This window comes from Mixophyes fleayi, chromosome 4 (assembly GCF_038048845.1).
Source record: "Mixophyes fleayi isolate aMixFle1 chromosome 4, aMixFle1.hap1, whole genome shotgun sequence".
Lineage (NCBI taxonomy): Eukaryota > Metazoa > Chordata > Amphibia > Anura > Limnodynastidae > Mixophyes > Mixophyes fleayi.
Window position 1 is genome coordinate 102,562,565 of NC_134405.1, and position 22,200 is coordinate 102,584,764.

At 41.5% G+C, this 22,200-nt stretch overlaps 1 protein-coding gene across 1 annotated transcript in view; it reads right to left on the reverse strand.

Moving 5' to 3' along the window:
- Positions 1 to 22,200, reverse strand: part of ADAMTSL3 (ADAMTS like 3) — a 364,939-nt gene that overhangs the window by 133,437 nt on the left and 209,302 nt on the right. The window contains exons 5-6 of the mRNA XM_075207905.1: positions 16,511 to 16,556; positions 7,249 to 7,485 (exon numbers count right to left, since the gene is read on the reverse strand). Coding sequence (XP_075064006.1) covers positions 7,249 to 7,485; positions 16,511 to 16,556 — 283 coding nt within the window. The remainder of the gene's footprint in view (positions 1 to 7,248; positions 7,486 to 16,510; positions 16,557 to 22,200) is intronic.

Below are 22,200 nucleotides of genomic sequence, written 5' to 3' on the forward strand. Positions count from 1 at the left end.
ACTAAATTAAATATATGGAGCTACCAATGTAAAATGACCATGTAATATTTAATGAGTCCTAGCGAGTCATTTGCAAAAAGCAGAGCAAGACAATAATGTACATATCTGTGCGCCAGTTAGTATTTGTGCAGGCCTAAAATAGCACAATGCTGCATGTTCTTTGTTGTGAGCAAAGATTTCCGCCCTATCCCTATATTACAGCATAAAACCCCAACTGCAAACACAGCAATCGCTGTTCATCAGATACTCGTCCCATTGACACCTTTGTAACGGTTAATGCTCCTGCCAGAAGGCAAGATCACTGTTATTGTCTGATGTCTCAGGGTAGTGAGCACTTGGTGGATTCAGCTGTCCAATTAGCCCTTTTTACACAATAAATTAAAAATTCTTCTGCCTCGTATAGAAGAAGAATAGAACATTACAGAGGCAGTAGTGGTGGGGTATCAGATAAGTCATAGGGATCCTGAACACTAAGCACCCGGTTTCTTTACTTGGTGGTTCTACTCTATAATATTGTGTCTTGATGGTGTTTTAGCTTTAGTATTTAGCTTTTAACAGTGCGCGGTTCACAAAGTCATGTCTAAACCCTGCAGTTTCCCTATGTCCAATGGATATCCCATAATTTAATCGTTATTATCTTGAAATGGGAATAACACTGCTTGATTTATACAGAGATTAAGGAACACCTCTGAATTTGACAGTCACAGACAGGCATATCTGTCATATTTGTTTTGCAGCCTTGTGCTGAAGTTGCAGAACAGACTAGTGCAAAGATTAACACAATTGTCATATCAAAGTATCAGTGGACTTGAAACAGCTGTTCCTTGTGTGATCTGTGTACGGAGTACCATACCTGTACTTTGTATTATATAACTTGTAGGACTGTTTAATTTGACACTTACACTGAATGCCTTATAACTGATTGAGGGAACGTGGACTTATACTCTAAGATAATGTTCACTTGACCATTATTCCAAACCCAGGACATCATTATGCAAAAATAGAATCATCTAAAGATAATCTTTAACAACACAGAAACTAAGTCAGTAGTTAGTAGAATATTTAGCCACTGTCAAAAGACTAATAACAAAAAAAACATAATGCAGGAACAATTAACTGTCAAAATCATGATACTAATGTTTGTAATACATAAAAAAAACTTGCCTGTGAAATTTCAAAAGCAAGAGTACTGTTTATACTTATTTCAAGTGAGGATAATCCATTAAGTTTTCCGTTTAGCCAAATTCATATAAATAGAATAGCGTAGTAAAAACGGTTTACTGGGCCAATAAACAATACACATTTCACTGTTCAAAGGGTAAGAAACAAAGGCATTCACATTAGATTTTTAAATTATTATATAAAAAAGTGTTGTTTAGTGCTTCAACTGATGCATTTTGGCCAAAGGTCCTATTTGACCATAACAGCCAAAACACATTGCCTGGAATAATACACATTTTCTGATTTTTATTTTATTTTATGCCTGTCTTTATATTGTTCTACCATGATCACTACATCTTTAAGGCAAGAAAATCAGCTGCATAATTTCTATGGAAAATCTAGAAACGTTTGGCCTGAGAGAAAGCACAAGTACTGTACATTAAGTTCCCATGAAGGCTGGTAAAGGCTGCAACGCTTGATTAAGGTGACAGCTATGTCCTACAGCAGCACAGTGCCCAGAACCCCCAAGAAGATAGACAGCTACATGCTTTAGGTTCTATGTACAATGTCTGTGTACTGACGTTTCCCTCATCTGTAAAAACAAGAATAGCTTGGGGTGCAAATGCTCTCAATGTCTTCTTCCAATACCCCAATGACATATACTTTACTAATATCATCAACTTCTATCTAACAACAGTGTTTTCTCACATAGAGACAATTATCTCAACTTCTGTGAACACCAATGAATAGAGAAAATGTTGGTGTATATATTTTCCAAATTGCGTAGCGTCAGCAGGCAGAGCTGTCAATGCTACAGACTGAATTCCTCTTGCATACTGAGCTAGGGCATAATGTGTGCAGCTTATGAAAGACATAAATGGATTGGTCACAATTCTGCCCAATCAGTGATGTTCCCTTGTCTCTAGTGCCAAAGTCATAAGACACAAGGTTCTCACCTAACTTTCCGCCCCCTAGTTTGTTTTGCTCTCCCTGACGCTCTGTTCATCAGCCACACTTTCTCTATTGCTTCCCCAGCTATATCTCTGACCTTGTCACAAGATACATCCCAGCTCATACACTCATCTCTGCTATGCGCTTCAACTCTTATTCCTTCTCATAACTTTCTCCCACTCCCATTTTCTAGACTTCTCCTGGACTGCTCCAGACCTCTGGAATTGCCTCAATCTGCTAGAATCTCTCAACCTACAATCCTTCAAACGCTCCTTCAAACCCCATCCAAGACCCTCTTTTCCACTCCATCCACTTCCTTGTATCTCATTTACTCCTATTGTCTCTCACTAGCTCCTCCCTCTAGAATGTAAGATCCCATGGGTTGGGTCCTCTCTACCCTATGTCTCATGTCTGTCTATCTACCTTGTTTGCTCCTATGATGTCCTATGCTAAATTCATTGTGTGAGCACTGTTTACTCATACACAGGGCATACTTGGCTTGAGTCTGCTATGATGCTTAACTGTATTTGTTATTATACTTATGTATACTTGTGTATTCATTTGTTACGTTGTATTCATGTGAACTGTCCATTGCTGCGCGTTCTGTGGTGCCTTATAAGTAAACAAGGAGGATGATGGCAACTGATTGCAGGAAGAAGCTCTAGGTGACACAAGCTACCTGCAATCACTCTATTGTGTCCACCTTGACTGACACTGTGAGTGTTGTAGGGGCAGGACAGGAGGAATACTCTACTATCCTTACTCCACTCAGTGTCAGTAACCATGGTGTTAATTTACTGCTTGCAGGAAGGAAGACATGTGACCTTGCTCTTCTTAATAAAGGTAGGGGAAGCAGGGGGGAAGGGGGAGGCGGGTACAAATTACAAATTACAGGGGCCCAGGCCTGTCTGGGGGATTTTGCTGCCAGGTAGATAAATGAAAATGAAAAAAATTAAATTACTTTTTTTTTTGTCTAGCGGGGTGGCGTTTTGAAAGCTGCAATAACATGTAGGTGAGTTTTACACCATTTTAATGTGCATAATTTAATTGCTGGCGATGTGATGCACGGACACCTCACCGTGCACAATGTCGGCAATTACGGTAGAAATCTCCACTCATACCTGTCAAAATCTCCACCACAAAGTGTCTCACGGATGTTCCAGAGACACTTTGTGGCTAATTGAATTCCCCCCCCATAATGTCATGTGTAAAGAGGCCCATGTTGACCACGCCCCCATCACTATGTAACCACGCCCCCTTCGTCAGTGGCGTCGCTACTTGGTGGCACACATCTCTACTCTGGCTATGTGTGTGTTTGTGCGTGTGTGTGTGGGGGGGGGGGTCAGGTGGGGGGCAGAAAGTACAGGACCAAAATTCCTCTTTGCGGCCCTGTGTGGATAATTAAGTAGTAAGCCCCGCATACAATCAGGTGCTGTCTGTATTACAGACGTCCAATGTCAGGAGATTGTAAATATCCACCCAGCCCTGACTGCGCTCTACTCTCCATGCTGTCAGTACAGCTGGGCAGCAATACATACCAGAAATGGTGCAATTGCAAAGGCAAAACTCCACTGAAGGACTTTACATGTAAATTCAGGATCTGTCTCTACTGTCCCCATCTTGGAGCTATAGTCCTTATTTTGAAGTTTATCTGTGTCTCTTTTAGATCTACTTTATATAGCTTTATGGGCAAACTTCTTTATTGTCTCCCACAGGTTAGATCCAACATAATATTACATTCACATCCCACTTCATATATCTGTATGCACTGTACTTCTTTGTGGTGTTTGTAACTGTCTATAGTAAACTGGGCTTTATGGTAAATTCCTGTGGTCATCACAAATAACAAGGGCATAGTACAGCCCTACTCAGGTATATGCCGAGAGCAGCACAAATGCCTTTATGTCATTATTTTCTGATTGCCCACTGCCCACTTCTCCTTTCACAGTGAAGATAATACAGTAGTGGCTATTGGGTATATGACATGTACTGACAAGATGCATGACTGCACGTTCTGGACAGAAGTATGGAATTGCTTTACATGCCAACTTATGCAGTACCTAAGACATTTATTACAATCACAACGTATAGTACGTTTGAATTAAACATCTAAAAATGTCACACTGGTGAATTAAGCAAGGATTTGGCGTTTAAGTACAAAAACTACAAATGCGGATTATTTAGCATCTGCCAGTAACTGTAAAACATAGAATAAGTGAAGAGAGAAATCACTGAAGAACACTGTGTAAGGACATAGTGAATATGATATTTTGGCAATAAAGCCTAAGAGGTAACGGTAACATGGTAAGGTCCTGTGAGTTCCTAAATAAGCCTACAACAATTTGAAGAAATGCAACATTGTTTAAACATTTCTGAAATCTTAATTTCTCCAAAACGAATCACAGAACTTTCTTCTCTTCACTTCATCATCATTATAGCTAAAATATTTAACTTGCAATATGAAAACTACCAACATCAGACTTGTAAACTGGGAGATCAAGGCCAACTCATTTCTGAAAGGCCGACATTATTTTCAGTTGAACTGACCTCGGGAAACAATGGGTGAAAGATGCATGCAGTAGGTTACTGTTTTAAGTATTATATATATTTCCCTCTCACCCGCTTATCTATATTTAAATTGCTTAATTGGGTAGGGAAACCGTGCCTCGAAAACAATGTACAGTGCTGAGTAAAATTGTGTCATAAAAGAGAAAAAATAGAGAGTATAAGAGAGAAACACCATACAAGCTTTAAACTTCTGAGTCTAACCAAGACAGAAAATACATATATCTACATAGATACGATTCTACTGGCCCAACAGGTGGAATAGTTAATTGAAACTAAGGGGTGAATTCAATTAGCCATGAAGCGTCTCACAGATGTTCCAAAGGGGGAGCACGGTGGCTTAAGCTGGGTACACTGTTTTCGTCCAATAATCGTCTCAAACAGCAGACATATGACCGCTCGTTCAAAAGTCGGGTCAGTGTGTGCAGTGACACGATGGTCAAAAGTCTGCCCAAATGGACGATTGTCGCCTCATTTGGTTGGTCGTACCGTTTAATATTTTCGTTCCAATCTCGTTTCCGCTGTGTAGTGTGTATAAACTTCCGACCGATCCACAACAGTGAGTACGAAATTACAGTCATTGCTCACGACAACATGGCTGTAAAAAGTCGCTAAATGCACGTCCGCTCTTCCCTTTATCGTCCTAAACAAGGCTAGTGTGTATGCAGTCCATGGACCAAGCGATCGCATGTAAAATCGCTCGGCAATAAAAAGTTGGTCGAAATTTCTGTAGTGTGTATCCAGCTTTAGTGGTTAGCACTTCTGCCTCACAGCACTGGGGTCATGAGTTTGATTCTCCATCATGGCCTTATCTGTGTGGAGTTTGTATGTTCTCCCTGTGTTTGTGTGGGTTTTCTCCGGGTGCTCTGGTTTCCTCCCACACTCCAAAAACATACTAGTAGGTTAACTGGCTGCTATTAAATTGCCCTAAGTCTTTCTCTGTCTGTGTGTCTGTGTGTTAGGGGATTTATAATGTAAGCTCCAATGGGGCAGGGACTGATGTGAGTTCTCTGTACAGCGCTGCGGAATTAATTAGCAATCATATCTCTCCACGTTTATATAATTTATTTGGCTACACGTCCATCTGTCTGTCTTAGCATTGTATTTAGTGCCGCTGTTTATATGCATAATCAACTCTATTTAATCTCTCATAAATGGATAAAACAACTTGTAGCCTATTCTACGGCAGGAATAATATACACTGTACAATTCCGATGTTGGTATGTTTGCAAGGCATACATACGTTGGTATATTTCTGTCATTATAACCAAACACAAATAATTTACCATGGTAATGTATATGTGATTAAATACGAAAGATACATTCCCCATCTTAATAACAAAAACTAAATATATGCAAGTCCTGTATTTAACCTTGTCCTGTGTTATTTTTTTTTGTACTTCACAAAACAGTAAGAATTTTCTTTTCCTTTTGTTGCTAAAATCTATCAAGACAAATGGCAATATAAAACATATCATTTTCCATTTCAGTTTTATGAACATGTATATATTATTCCTTGCCGAATATACTATTCTTTATGTAGTTTCAAATAATTCTGGGCTGGCCAATACATACCACCATTTTACAACTAGTGTTAAAAAAATATTTTCTGATTGAAATTGAAATGAAGTCTGTCGTTTTTTCCATTCTGAGAGGAAAAGCCCTGATGTCAGGGAGATGACTGAGAATCGCTTTTTCAAGCAGTGTCAGTTTTATGGTCCATTTAATTGGCTGATATCACCAAACTCGTGTATTTGCTGACAAAGTTACATCAGACACGAGCGCCAGCGATGAAATGAAAACCTCCTTTACTTTTGCTTTTTTTTTGGCTAATGAAAGTATATAAAGAATTTGGCAAGAAAAGGAAGATATGCACACAAAAGAAAAATGCTCACATTTTGAATTCAAAGGTTTGAATTAGGACATGTAATTGAACCCCTCAACTAAAAACTCTTTATTAATGACGCATTATACAGTTCAACGATGAAAATTAAAAATGGAATTACTCAGATGAAGGAGGGTTGCTAAACAATATGAACAGAATATTTTAATAGCTCACATGTAACATTGCAGAAGGGTGAAGCTTGGACCTATTCATCCAAATCAATGGAACGGGGTGCCTGATTCATTAAGGATCTTAACTTAAGAAACTTCTTATTTCAGTCTCCTGGACAAAACCATGTTACAATGCAAGGGGTGCAAATTAGTATTCTGTTTTGCACATAAGTTAAATACTGACTGTTTTTTCATGTAGCACACACATATCAACTTTAAATTTCAGTGTACAAATTAGCTATCAAGTATTTGTGTGCTACATGAAAAAACAGTCAGTATTTAACTTATGTGCAAAACAGAATACTAATTTGCACCCCTTGCATTGTAACATGGTTTTGTCCAGGAGACTGAAATAAGAAGTTTCTTAAGTTAAGATCCTTAATGAATCAGGCCCATGATCTTTTCCATTTATATTTCTGAAAATTGCAATTACATGCTCTAAAATTGATGTGGTCAATAAATCAACAATAAGACTATTGGGATGCTTGTGATCATGCTTGTTAGAAAGACACCTACCTGGCAGATACCACTGATACACATGTCTGGGGACTCCGTGTTACACCGTGTACCATCCAGGACTTTAGGTGCTAGCTCCACGACGAAGTTCTTCCCCACAGCTTGACACTTGAGTGCACAGGGAGCAGTGGCATCATTGTAGACTGGGTGCCACTCATAATACTGTCCTTGGTACTTGACATCGTTGTGTGCTGAGCACTGCTGGGCCCTGAAGTCTCCAACATCAGAGGGACAGTCCTGCAAAATTAAGGAGTCAATGCACATTATTAGCCTATATATGGGGAATTGTGCACATCTACACGTTCAGAATTACAATGTAAAAATTGCACCCTTCACTAGGACAGGATTTGCAAAATTGACAGCTGTAACTGCCCAAACATTGGCATCCTAATCCCGACCTCTTCCACTAGAAACATCGCACTTATTCAGAACATCATCTAAGCTTCACTAGTCCTGTGTTAGATCAGAAACTAGTTGCACTATCAGGGGTATAATTAGGAATAAAAGGTCTCCATAGCAACATTTTGAAGGACTTAACCACTTTTCACCGGCCCACACAACGCTGCTCTGTGACAGCCATGTTTATCAGGCAAGCTCGAAGTTCCTGAAACAAGAACACAAATTAATGTTGTTAAGGCTTTCTGCAACTCTCACAGAGCAAAGCAATGCTTTTGTGACAAGAATTTCAAGGTTACATCCCTGGTAAAAGTGTAGAGACTCCTTGGCTGATATACATAGCACACAAAGAGCCCACATATCTATAGCCTAAGGGGCCTGAATCGCACTAGGCCCCTTGTGCCTCCAGGCCCTATAGCAGCCGGATGGGCATCTTTAGCTATTGTTACACCCCTGAGCACTATCAACTCCTCAGATGACACAGAATGTCATTTTTCTCAGACCCTTAGTTAACTTTTATTTGCTGGTGAAAGTCTGACCCACATCTCCTCCAGCCTCTACCATCCTTAGGCACATGTCTACTATGTCTAATGCTAAGTCTAGCTCTGCTTTCCAGTTACTATTCATTCAGCTGGAAATCCAGTAAAATTTGTTTTTATTTGAATACAATCCACATACAACAGATATGATCACTAAAATTAAAGCAGTGGAACTCTGGTAGGTTTCTACTATGTCAGATATATGGCATAGTTTTGTTTGGGTATTGCATATATATTTTACGTGATGTTCCACCGTGGAATATCCAGCAGGGATGAAATTTCACGAATCGTCTTATTGCAAAGGTGGCATCCTATCACAGTACCACGCTTTAAGTCACTGAGATCTTCAGAACGACCCATTTTGCATCAAATACAAAATGTAAATGTTTGCAAGTGGAGACTGCATAGCTAGGTGCTTGATTTTATACACCTCTGGCAACGGGTCTGAGTGAAACACCTCAATTCAGTAATTAACAGGTGTGGCCAAATACTTTTGTCCAAATAGTGTATGTACCAGGATTTCTAGCTCGTGCTAGCATTCAATCTCTAGGGCGGCGGTTCCCAAAGTGGGAGCCACGGCGCTGTCACAGGGGTGCCACCGAGACCAGGAAATAAAATAAAAAAAACAATCCGGCCGCACCCGGCACCCAGCATCCCTCTCCCTCCTCACAGAATGTCGGACGTGATGTCATCATGCCTGACATATTCAGTGAGAAGCGACAGGAAAGAGGTGGATGCTGGGTCCCAGGCGCCGTCGGATTGGTAAGAAAACAGAAGAAAAGATAGAAGAAAAATTGCCAAGTAAAGAAAGGGGAGGGGAAATGGTGATAGGAAACAGCAATGGAGGAGCAAAAGAGTGAAGGAGGGGGCAGAGTGAGGATGAAGAGTGGCAGAGTGAGGATGAAGAGTGGCAGAGTGTGGATGAAGAGGGGCAGAGTGATGATGATGGAGGGGCAGAGTGAGGATGAAGGAGGGGCAGAGTGTGGATGAAGGAGAGGGCAGAGTGTGGATGAAGGAGAGGGCAGAGTGTGGATGAAGGAGAGGGCAGAGTGTGGATGAAGGAGAGGGCAGAGTGTGGATGAAGGAGGGGGCAGAGTGAGGATGAAGAGAAGCAGAGTGTGGATGAAGTGGGGCAGAGTGAGGATGAAGGAGGGGCAGAGTGAGGATGAAGGAGTGGGCAGAGTGAGGATGAAGGAGTGGGCAGAGTGAGGATGAAAGAGGGGCAGAGTGAGGGTGAAGGAGGGGCAGAGTGAGGATGAAGAAGGGGCAGAGTGAGGAGGGCACAGAGTGTGTGGATGAAGGAGGTCACAGAGTGTGTGGATGAAGGGGCACAGAGTGTGTGGATGAAGGAGGGCACAGTGTGATTGTAAATGGGCACAGTGTGATGATTTTTGTACATGCTGTTGTTTTATTTTGTTTGATCTTATTCCTCTGAATATTAGCTGTAAATTATTCTTTGACAGAAATATAATTGAAAAAAAAAAATATAAAAATATTATTTTCCCTTGGATTTATGTGTATTATTTTTGCAAAAAACTTATTAAGTATTTCTGTCCTAACCTAAATACTTATAACGTTATTTTGACCCAACTACTTATAAAACAGGACTGCTCCGTAATTATTTTGGAGGGGTGCCTTGAAAAAATTATAAAGACTCTAAGGGTGCCGCAAACTGAAAAAGTTTGGGAACCACTGCACTAGGGAAAGTAGGGAAATTGTTCCCCTAATGTTTCTAGCAGTGTCGACTATCATTCTATCTTTTAAAGATAAACAGTGGATGAGAGGACAGCCATAAAGTTGAAGGTTAAGAAAAATGGTTGCTCAGAGTTATTATACTTCAATAAAGTGATAAAGTATCAAAACACTTAAACTATGCACATCAAAACGACGTCCAGAAAAACAACATATTATTTGAGACGAGATTCTATTTCAAATTATACTAAGAATTCTGGAAAGTGGTTGAAAACACAGGCCTACCCTTTAAGTAAATGAAGAAATGTGCATAGTGAAAACATGAACTGAATGTACTTGAGCAAAACCTTATTGATGTGCAGATTTGTATGACACTGGCCTTTCAGTAAGGTTAACATCTCAAAACAGGACCAGAGTGAAAGGTATTGTATGCTGGGACTGAGCGCTTTAACTATTCAATAAATGTGCTAACATCTGGAGTAAATATACTTTATTATTGTTGTAACTGAGAAGCAAGCATGGGCCGATTTTACTTAACCCGTAGCTGAAAACGTTAGCGATCACCCAATCTTAAATCATTACACCATTTTTACCAATATAATATATATAACTGAACTTAATCCTAATTGACTACTCTCACAAATGCTACTAGTAACAACTAATTGAACAACAACAATAACCTAGAATATAGAATGCTTTTAATGTTCTAATGTCAGAGGAATTTAAATTTTACTAGCGCTCAGGAGTGTTTAATTTTTCTGAATGTACCTTGTTCACTTCAATGCATTTACAGCAAAGTAAATATTTTGGGAAAGTCTACCATGACCTGCATTGACCTGAAAGCGCTAGCAACAAAAATTCATATCAAATGCAATTAACAAAAAAAATTGCCAGTGGGTACGAGGCCTTAATCTCTGATCAGATTAGTTCAGCTGATTGCCAACATATGGACCATTGTGGGAGCCACAATTCAATTTCAAGTGAGTACAGAGATTGAGAGGTACAGAGGTTTAATGACCTGATCAATCCTCTCTGTAGTGACAGCTGTTCTGGCTACGGCCACCACAATGGACACAGGCGACTGCACCTGAGGTAAAACGATGTGTGTACAAGAACAGGATTTGTCCATTCAGCATTCACTCTGGACACTGTGGGGCATATTCATTTAGCATTCGCGATTATAAGCTGCTGCACAGCTCCCGGTACCGCAACATTGTGGATTATGTCCATACCCCTAATGACACTTGACACGCGTAGCCGCGCATCGTAATTGAATACCCCCTGTGTGTACTTTCAGTATTTCACTCAACAAATGTAAAGAACCCAGCTCAAATCAAAACTCACTACTAGCACCAGGAAAGTGTTTGTGTGTAGCCGTCCTTAATGTAATCTAAACCAGTTCTCTACCACTTTATTTGTCTGAATATTCCAAAGTCTACAAATGTTTACTATACTTTAACAAATATATTTAGGGGGATGTGGGTGGATTGTATAACTGATGAGGAGCAAGTGGTATATGCCCTCTCTTTATTGTACAATAGTTTCTGTAGAATATAACAGAGCAGGGTTCCATGATGTCAGTATATTTATATCTGTGCTATACATAGAACAAACCTGAATTATAGCATATAAAAAAAATTACAGAATCCTACCCAAGAAAATCCAATGTTTACCCCTGTGACAGATCCCTTTTACAGCATTTACCTTCACATTTGGAATGTGAAATCATTCACTTATACCTTATATTGACCTTAGCATCTCTACTTCTAGTACAATAAATTGATTACCTCTTCACATCTCATACATAAGTGAGATAATCACTGCAGTCATAAACTCATTAGGTTTTCAGGCTACTCAATACTTTTCATAACATAGACAAAATATTACAGCATTCTCCTCCTCTAAATAAAGCCTGGTGTATTGAAGCATAGAATCTAAATACATATTGGATTGTTAAGCAGCCCTTATAACTTTTTTGGTGAATGGATTCCAAAGGCTTATCCAAAAGTCTTCAATTTACATCATAGCTTTAGAATGTGACATCTGAACATAAAACAAAAATCAAAAAAGAGAGAAAGTGATAAAGGGTATGTATGTTTGACTTGTCAGGGGAGCAACACAGACCTTACTGCAGTTAGGGAACCTGTCACTTTCCGCCTGTTGTAGAACTATAAGCACTGGCAGGGTGTGCTCCGACCTGTAGTTCTACAACAGCTGGAGAGTCAATGGCTCTCAAGTTTGATATAGAACAATGTCTTTTAAAGTCTATAAAGCAATATGAGACAAGCAGGGGCACACCCAGGGGGGGTTTCCTAGTCCCCAGAAACCCCTGTCCTACCTGGGGTGCTGTATGCTTACAGTGGCTGACCCCTATCCCGGGACCAGCCACTACTGCTTGTAGCTTGGGATCGTCTCCCAGTCAGTCGCCTGCTGTGTGAGCACAGCTCTCTGCCGGCAGTTTGGCCCCGCCGCTTCCTCCCACACGGCCAGCATGGTGTTATGCAGGAGGCAGCAGCAGCAGAAGGTAAGAATGTTTGTATGTGTTTGTCTGTGCATATGACAGCTTGCATGTGTGTGTGTTTGATCCTGTGTGTTTATGTATGTGTGTGTATGTGACAGCTTACATATCTGTGTGCTTGATCCTGTGTGTTTATGTATGTGTGTATGTGACAGCTTACATAATTGTGTGCTTGATCCTGTGTGTTTATGTATGTGACAGCTTACATGCCTGTGTGTTTATGTATGTATGTATGTATGTATGTGTGTATGTGTGTGTTTATGTATGTATGTGTGTGTATGTGACAGCTTACATATCTGTGTGTTTGACACGGTGTGTGTTTGTAGCCACGCCCCTACACATACTGGACACGCCCACTTGTATCGTGGCGTGGAAACCCCCCTCCTCAAATCCTGCGTTTGCCCCTGACGTGGTAAATGTCTTTACATGCTATGAATCAGTCCTATGGTTCTAATAATAAATAAACAATATCATAATTATTGTATACATTACAAACCATAGCAGCATGTGGGCAGCACAACAGATTGTGACTGAGCAGCATCAATGTAAACGCTCTTACCATGAAAGCACTTGACAGATATAAACACATGAAACCAATTTCACTGTAAAATAATTCTGGTTTTCTGATTATAAAGACATGTATATTATGTGAGGCCACGCTCTGTTCTCTCCAGAATCCTGAAGCTGTATGCAGACTCATGCCTGTCATAAGTTTGTTTTCATTTGTGCATAAGAGGTTGTTTAAGTAAACTTTCAGCAGACAGAGCATAACAAAGTATAAAGGTACACACAGCAAATGAAAGGGAAACGGATCTATTTACAACATACATTTTGTGATAATGCTCAAAAGGAACTGGGATTGCAGGGTCAGCAGTTTAAAATGTTTAAACGTCTATGCCAGGGTTTCCCAAACCCAGTCCTCAGAGCTCCCTAACAGTGCAGGTTTTCAGGATCACATAATTAGGACCACCTGTGGATCTGTTACAATGTGTCAGTCAGTAATGAATACACCTGTGCTCCAGCAAGGAGATATGGAAAACCTGCACTGTTAGGGAGCCCTGAGGACTGGGTTTGGGAAACCCTGGTCTATGCACATACCCACCAAGTTAGAACAGACGTTTTCTGCTTTTCCTACCTATTTGTCAACTGCATTAACGTGTGCTTAATTCATTGGATTAAAAGGTGTTTTGAGTTCCCTTAGCTATGATCAGAACATCTATTGTATCCATTGTCATTACTAGTTACATATGTACATGCAGGAGAGGAAGTGGGCAGGGACTGAACAATCTACAGCATTGGAACAGTAATCTTACAAGCAAATGTTGTTCGCACAGGGATTGGACCATCCCCACTGGTCTCACATTTACTTCTGTTAGCATGGGGGGAGGTGGGTCCTCAGTGTGTGGCCGCAGGCAGCCCGTGCCCGTAGTGTGTGGCCGCAGGCAGCCCGTGCCCGTAGTGTGTGGCCGCAGGCAGCCCGTGCCCGTAGTGTGTGGCTGCAGGCAGCCCGTCCCTGTAGTGTGTGGCCACAGGCAGCCCGTGCCCGTAGTGTGTGGCTGCAGGCAGCCCGTGCCCGTAGTGTGTGGCTGCAGGCAGCCCGTCCCTGTAGTGTGTGGCCACAGGCAGCCCGTGCCCGTAGTGTGTGGCTGCAGGCAGCCCGTCCCTGTAGTGTGTGGCTGCAGGCAGCCCGTCCCTGTAGTGTGTGGCCACAGGCAGCCCGTCCCCGTAGTGTGTGTCCGCAGGCAGCCCGTGCCCGTAGTGTGTGGCTGCAGGCAGCCCGTCCCTGTAGTGTGTGGCCACAGGCAGCCCGTCCCCGTAGTGTGAGGCCGCAGGCAGCCCGTGCCCGTAGAGTGTGGCCACAGGCAGCCCGTCCCCGTAGTGTGTGGCCGCAGGCAGCCCGTCCCCGTAGTGTGTGGCCGCAGGCAGCCCGTCCCTGTAGTGTGTGGCCACAGGCAGCCCGTCCCCGTAGTGTGAGGCCGCAGGCAGCCCGTGCCCGTAGTGTGTGGCTGCAGGCAGCCCGTCCCTGTAGTGTGTGGCCACAGGCAGCCCGTCCCCGTAGTGTGAGGCCGCAGGCAGCCCATGCCCGTAGAGTGTGGCCACAGGCAGCCCGTCCCTGCTAGGAGTGAACGAGGGGATGGGGCAAAAAATCTGGTGAGGTGTCAGCAGATTTGAAGTCGGAGGGGGAAGACTAACATGTATCAAATGCAAGCATCTAAACGTTAACAGCAGAGTATCGATATCAGTTTTCCAGTGCAGGAAGAGTGAAGTGACAAATGTATCTCTATGTGAAACAAGTTTATTTCAGTGGATCTGACACCTACACACATTGGGAGCAACCATCTAGACTGAGCCAAGATAGAGCACTTTAATTTCCTAGGAACCAGAGACATCACTAAGGTACTGACTGGCTCATATTCGTGAGATACTAGTTCCTAGTGAATTACTAAACTACATATCAATAAACATTAGCTCAGACTACAAAACGGCCTCCTTCAACAGTCTTAGGCGTACTTACCAACTTCTGTATTCTTATGTAGGGGAGGTCAAGTGGCAAGACAAGGAAGCAATTCACTGTGAATAATGTCCGGAAGAAAGACCTGTTCAAAACTCACCTATTAACCAAAGGCTACCAGACCACCACCTGCCCCCTCCATACTGCCCACCCTCCTTCACCTCCTCTATGTGTCATCCCCTCGCTCTTCCGCTCCAATCATTCCCCTTTTGACTGTAAGCTCTCACAGACAGGACCCGCCTTTCTCCTGATGCCTCCGTCCCTCCTTTTCCCCATTTGCCCCCTACCCCTCTCTTGTCACCTTCGGTTACCCTTACCACCTTTGTAATTGCACAAGCATATGTATAAAAGGTCATATCAGAAAGCATAAAAAAAATGTTTGATCATGAAATAAAATAAAAACAGCATAATAATTTATATAAATATTACATTTCAATTATTATTATTTTTTTTACATCAATTACATAAATAAAGATGCCTTCAATGCGCACTATACAGAGAATGCTTTTTTTATAGTCTCTCATTTGCATACAGATTTTATGTGCTAGCAAATGACACACATACATGTACTTTTTAAATCGAAGACTATGTAGTGACAGTCATCACTAACAGTGGGCACTTACACTAGCCCTGTAATGGGTGCAAATGATATGGCTGTAAACAAGCGCACATACGAGAAATCCAGGACTTGAATAGGCCACATCTGCGTGGGAACGCCCTCACTGTACCCGGCCTACGTTAGTCCCCCCTCACCTTCCCTGTTTCACCTCTCAAGTCCTAGGCAGTCGTAAGTGTCACTTGCGATTGGACACGAATTGCAGGTAATTACATTCATTGGTGCATGGTCCTGGGCATGCACAGACCCATTGTACGCAAGATACGCTAAGCAGATGAATGTACGTACAAACATGAATCAGGCCCATGATGTGACCAGTAATTCAACCTCAGAAATACTGACTTCCACTTCCACTATACCAAGTGAACTTTAAAGCACTTTCTAAAAGTTTAAGCTTTTTATTGTATTAGCATATTATGTTCATGTGTGTCCAACAGGATTCTAGCTTTATTTTATATCTATTTGTCATTTGTGTGTTGTGTTGCACCTGCATTTCACATGACACATCCTATTTATTACAGATTTTGACCACAGGAGGCCAGTGTTGTGCTACAGGAAATATAACAAACATTCACTTCTCATAGCACAATCAGAATTAAACAATACAAGTGTAATAAACAATAAGATATGCTTTCATAGAATAAGTGTCGAGAAATCCCTTCATTTAAATGGACAAAAATGTCTCCTTTTTGTAGACAACACTTGTATAAATATTGGCTACGTCTAGATAAAAAATAGTGTGTCTTAAATCCTCTCTAAAGTGCAACTTCCTTCTGACACACATAAAACACTGTGAATCACTGCTTGGCAGGAAGACTTGAGGAGAGACAGCATCGGGAAGTGTTAGTTCAAAGCCCCGAGCTGTCAATTACTTCAAATGAAGTAAAGGAAGAAGTAGGAAAACAGAGACAGGGACTTTCACCAACTTTAGATTTCGGGAACTTGGAGACAATGAAAGAAAGGAAATTAATAATGGCATTCAGACTTACATTATTGCTGCATGTTCTGTAACGAATGTTCCGGCCTTCACAGCTCCTAAAATAGAATGGAGTGGAATTTGAATTTAAGAATACTAAATCATACCTCATATTTATAGTTAGCTGGCTTTAATCACATGACTTTACAAATGTATTAAAGAGATATAACATATACAGAATATTACAGATAGAAAGTATTACAGACAGATATAACAGAAAGACATACATACAGATATAGAGCGTGAGATAGGTACAGCCAATCGGATAGTTTGCATAAAATAAAAGTCACTCTATACCAGAGTACTCGGAGATCATACAGTGGTGGAAGCATTTTATCAATTAAATTAGTTAATAATGAGCCCAGTATTAATAATACAATTAGTGGCAATCTGCTAATTTGTGGAAACCATACTTGCCAACTCTCCCGGAATGTCCGGGAGACTCTCGCATCTTGGGAGAGTCTCCCGGACTCCCGGGTAAGTATGGCAATCTCCCGAATTCTGCCCACTTTCTAGTGAAGTGGGCAGAATTTGGTCCAAAATGGCGTGATTCTCCGTGAACCGCGGCATTTGGCCGTGCGTCCCGGTGTAAAATGGCACGTTTGCGTCATTACGTCACAGGGGGTGGGTCCAAAATGACGCAATTTTTGGCACCCCGCCCCCCTCCCCTGGCAGGCTTCCGGAAGACAGCAGCATCAACTTGGCAAGTATGGTGGAAACACTGTTATAATATAACAGTTAACTAACATACCTAAATTACGGATATATGCATATTTCACTGAATCTGTCCAGCACGTTGTATGTTTTATATATTAGAGAAAGTGAACACTGCTTATAGTAGCACTGCCCTCCTATATGATTAACTTTATTATTAACATGTATTCAGTGGTCAAAGTGAAAATTTAGCCGTTGTGGTATAAAAATGTAATGGTAATGTTAGTGAATGGAATTAGAATGTTTACAATGAAACCAGTAGGAGAAGTGACAGCATGGCATATCACTGTATATACCCACTGTATGCATTTATATATCGCCAGCATACTATGCAGCGCTCTACAACTGGGAAGAAACACCATAATAAACAATACTGGGCATTAACAGAGGTAAGAGGGCCTTTGTAATTAACCTGCAGTCTCTTAGGTAACAGAAATGATTTGCACAGACTGCAGATTGGTGAATTCATACCAGGGGCATTGGAAGTGATGCCTCAGCAAACATAACTGAGTCTGCTTTACCATTTGTCCCTTTTGTTACAAATCACATGACCTTTCTACACTGTATATGAGATGTATGAGTTGCTGTAGTTGTTTGTGATGGAGGGTTAAAGAAGTACTAAATAAAAATTTACTTTTAAACAAAAATTCATTGTAACGCCAGGGTAAGACTGAACCGTGTATTTATCTTCATTATAGCTATATATATGAAATGTTCAATATTGGGGTAAATTCTCCCTTAAGGAAATTAAGCTGATATCTAAGAGTCTGTGACATTTTCCTGCGCCTTCTGCTTTGTGAGTGGGAAGTAAAGGGATGTCTCAGTGACAATTGATGACAATCCCAAAATAGCAAAACCATTATATCGCTCATGGGGTGGGAGTGGTTTAATGATCTAACTCTGGAATAAATTTGAACTTTAATATGTATTTGGAAAGAATGCATACACGGTAGTTCAGAAAATAAAGGCCCAGAATTAGGGAAACTAGTTGTTTTCTGTCTTTTATCAACCTCAAGGATTAGAAATGACAGACAAGATCATTAATGCAGTAAAAGTGAATATGTTACCAAAATATGAACTTATGCCTATTATGAACATTTTACATTAGGAGGGGGGGGGGCTATTCAATCCCATGGGAATAGTAAAAACTTCTTGTATAACAAACTTTAAGTGTACATTAGCACAAGCTATCCCCTAATTCAATGAACGAGCCTGCTTGCCAGACCTTGTGTGAAAAGTGTGGGGTTTGGCGAGCAGGAACCGGGCTTTCAATGCCAAGGCCAAGTTTTAGTCTCACTCCAGCCCTGGTGAAGTGTTCCAACCCTTGTCCACCTTGGAGTAGAAGGGTATAGATGTCTTAAAAAGAGAACAGGTGGTTACCTAAGTGCTAGGTGTCTGACACTAGACGAATAGTAGTTACAGGCAGTAAGGGAGGATGGCAAAAAGAATTGCATTGGGAGAAAGAGGATGGCAAATTAATTACATGAGGTGAAAGAGGGTGGAAATATAACTATGGCGGGCAAACTACAGAAGGGTCACGATGATGGAAAGAAGGAAATGAATTGCCAGGGAGAGGGAAAAAATTGCAGGTTGGGGGAGTGATGAAATACCAGGCAGAGAGTGAGAAATGGAATTGAGTATGAAGTGTATTAGGAAGTCTATTATAGAGGGGGGGGGGTTGTGACTCAGTCCCACACAGCCTCTGGCCCCTATTGAGTTGTCCTGCAAGGAGTCGGGAAAGTCGTGCATGCAATTACATGGAATTGAGGGGGTCGGATTGTTGGTGGCAGACAAGCACTTATGTCACCATTTAGTGGGGACGTGCTCAGAAAATAAGCACTGCTTAAAACGAATGGGTTATCACGCGTTTTGCAAATAATAAAAACTATTCAACGGCTATAAAATATTCATAGACTGAAAAGCAATATGCCCCAATCCAAACAGTATATAAATTTTAAAATTCCTTTGGAATTTAACTAGCTGTCAATTCAGTTCAGCTGCTGAGGAGAAATGGCAAGGAAACAGGAACCTGGGGCTAGATTTACTAAACTGCGGGTTTGGAAAAGTGGAGATGTTGCCTATAGCAACCAATCAGATTCTAGCTTTCATTTATTTAGTGCATTCTACAAAATGACAGTTAGAATCTGATTGGTTGCTATAGACAACATCTCCACTTTTTCAAACCCGCAGTTTAGTAAATATACCCCCTGGTGTTGCCATGGTTTTCATCCCTGTCAGACTAGTTCTGCTACTAGCATGCTTGCTTTCTCTTCACCATTAGAAAAGCCCCCTGAGTTAATCATCTGTGTGTAAGGATAATAATTCATCATACTGACAAAAGTTGTTGGTGTTTTATAATTACATGTAAAGCACAGAGCATGAAGCTACAGTGGAGTGAGTAAAAGGGATGGAGATTACTTGCAATACTTTAAAACAACTGATTGCTATTCTATACTGTGTGATTGATAGATATGATTCAGCACCACGGTGAGTCCACACAACAAAATGTTTCCAGACCGCAAAATTCAGAGCATTTTTGAGGGAATCTTATGGTCCAAAAATATGCAATTACAGTAGAAATCACACAAAGAAGCTTCATTTTTGTTTTCTTCAAATAGCAAGTTAAATATCTTTTAAGCATGAAACTGAAAGCAATTTTTCTTAGTTTCCCTTCTACAAATCACTATCTCTTTTTTAAAATCTCTCTGGAAATTGTACTATATGGCTGCTAGTTACAGAGACACAGGCTCACAGCTCTCAGCATGCCGTATGGAGGCAGAGGGTGGAAGATGAAAGGGGGATTTAACAGTACACAGAGCAGACAGAGCTCGGAGAGGCGCTATAAAGCCTCTCTACTCACTGCAATGTGTGCATGTGACTGGTTGTCATGGTAGTCCGTGAAATTGCGGAGAATTATACATCATTACTAGCAGTATGAAGAAACAAAACAAGGAAAATTGGTATATACCAACATTCCTCAATATTAATGCTGTTCTGTAGTTATTTTCTTTTCCGCTTAATATTAATATACCATTCTGCTCCTGTGCCCAGTAACTATCTCTCCCTACTATTTGTTCTTAAATGCTCTCCCCAATGCATGGGGGGGGGGCACTGTAGCATGCATTCATTTAAAAAAAAGACACTACCAAAGAGTTAAAAAAATAATTACTCAAAATTACACTCTAAACCAATTATAAAATACAGTATGGTACAGTAGAAGGCTGCTGAAGTACATTCAAGACAATATCAGCAAAATGATTGGGAACTTCTCATTGGAGTTATAATGTCCACACATCTATTTGTAGTTTTTTTTTTACCTTCCATTGATAAGGAGATGGTTTGCAAACAGTCAGGCACTGTAAGATGAGTAGCAGTTGATCGTTCTGGAAGTTCCAGACATTATGTCTGTGCAATTTGCTGTGACAGATTTGCAGGCGCACTCAACGCAACATTGGCAGCTGTACTGGGACACACCGACGTGGTCACACTCCTGACTAATATATAGGTATTATGCAAAAGGCCATGGCACATAATCGGTGGGCCTTTTGAACCTGGCTTATGCCTGATTTTGCCTGTTATCTGCATGCCATGACTTTGGCTTTGATTATCCTCCTGGACGCTGTTTGGATACCGTCTCTGCCTAATAGTTGCTGATCTTGGCATGACCCTGTTCTCCCTTTTGGCTACTGCATCTTCTGGATTGTTGTACCTGGCCTGACACTGACATTGCCTGCTATGTCTCTGGATCTTGTTTTATCCCTGTGGTTTCTTAGGTGTGGTACCCGACATCCCTTGCTGATAAACACCTCTGACTCGTGCATAAGGTCTGGAGACAACTGTCGAGGAGGTGGTGTTAGTTTTCTTAGTTATTTTAACTGAAATACTCTAGCAGCTAGAGTCTAGCTCTTTTCTTTCTGTAATTGCATTAAAAGTGTTGCTGCCATCGCTCGTGGCATTATACACCGATCAGCCACAACATTAAAACCACCTGCCTATTATTGTGTAGGTCCCACTTGTGCCGCCAAAACAGCTCTGACTCATTAAAGCATGGATAGGATTGAGATCTGGGGAGTTTGGAAGCCAAGTCAACACCTTGAACTCTTTATCATGTTCCTCAAACCATTCCTGAACAATTTTTGCAGTTTGACAGGGAGCATTATCCTTCTGAATGAGGCCACTGTCATCAGGGAATACTGCTGCCATGGAGGAGTGCACTTGCAACAATGTATAGGTAGGTGGTACATGTCAAAGTAACATCCCCATGTATGCCAGGACCCAAGGATCCCCTAAAGAACATTGCCCAGTGCATCACACTGCCTGAGCCAGTTTGCCTTCTTCCCATAGTGTATTCTTTTTACTCTTCTCCAGGTAAACAACGCACACACACCCAGCTATCCACATGATGTAAAAGAAAATGTGATTCATCAGACCAGGCCACCTTCTTCCATTGCTCCATGGCCCAGTTCTGGGGCTCACATGTCATTGTAGGCACTTTCAGCAGTGGACAGGGGTCAGCATGGGCACTCTGACCGCTCTGCAGCTATGCAGCCCCATACACGCACTGTGTGCTATGACACCTTTCTATCATAGCCAGCATTAATTTTTTCAGCAATTTGTACTACAATAGCTCTTCTGTGGGATTGGACCAGACGTGCTGGCCTTCCCACCCTACGCACATCGATGAGACTTAGTCGCCCATGACCATGTTGCCTGTTCGGTTGCTTTCCTTGGACCACTTTTGGTAGGTACTAACCACTGCATACGGGGAACACCCCACAAGACCTGCCATTTTGGAGATGCTCTGACCCAGTCGTCTAGCCGTCACAACATGGCCCTTGTCAAAGTCACTTAGATCCTTACACTTGCCCATTTTTCATCAACTTCAAGAGCTGACTGTTCCCTTGCTCCCTAGTATATCCCACCACTGGACAGGTGCCATTAAAACACAATAATCAATGCTATTCACTTCACTTCACTTTTCAGTGGTTT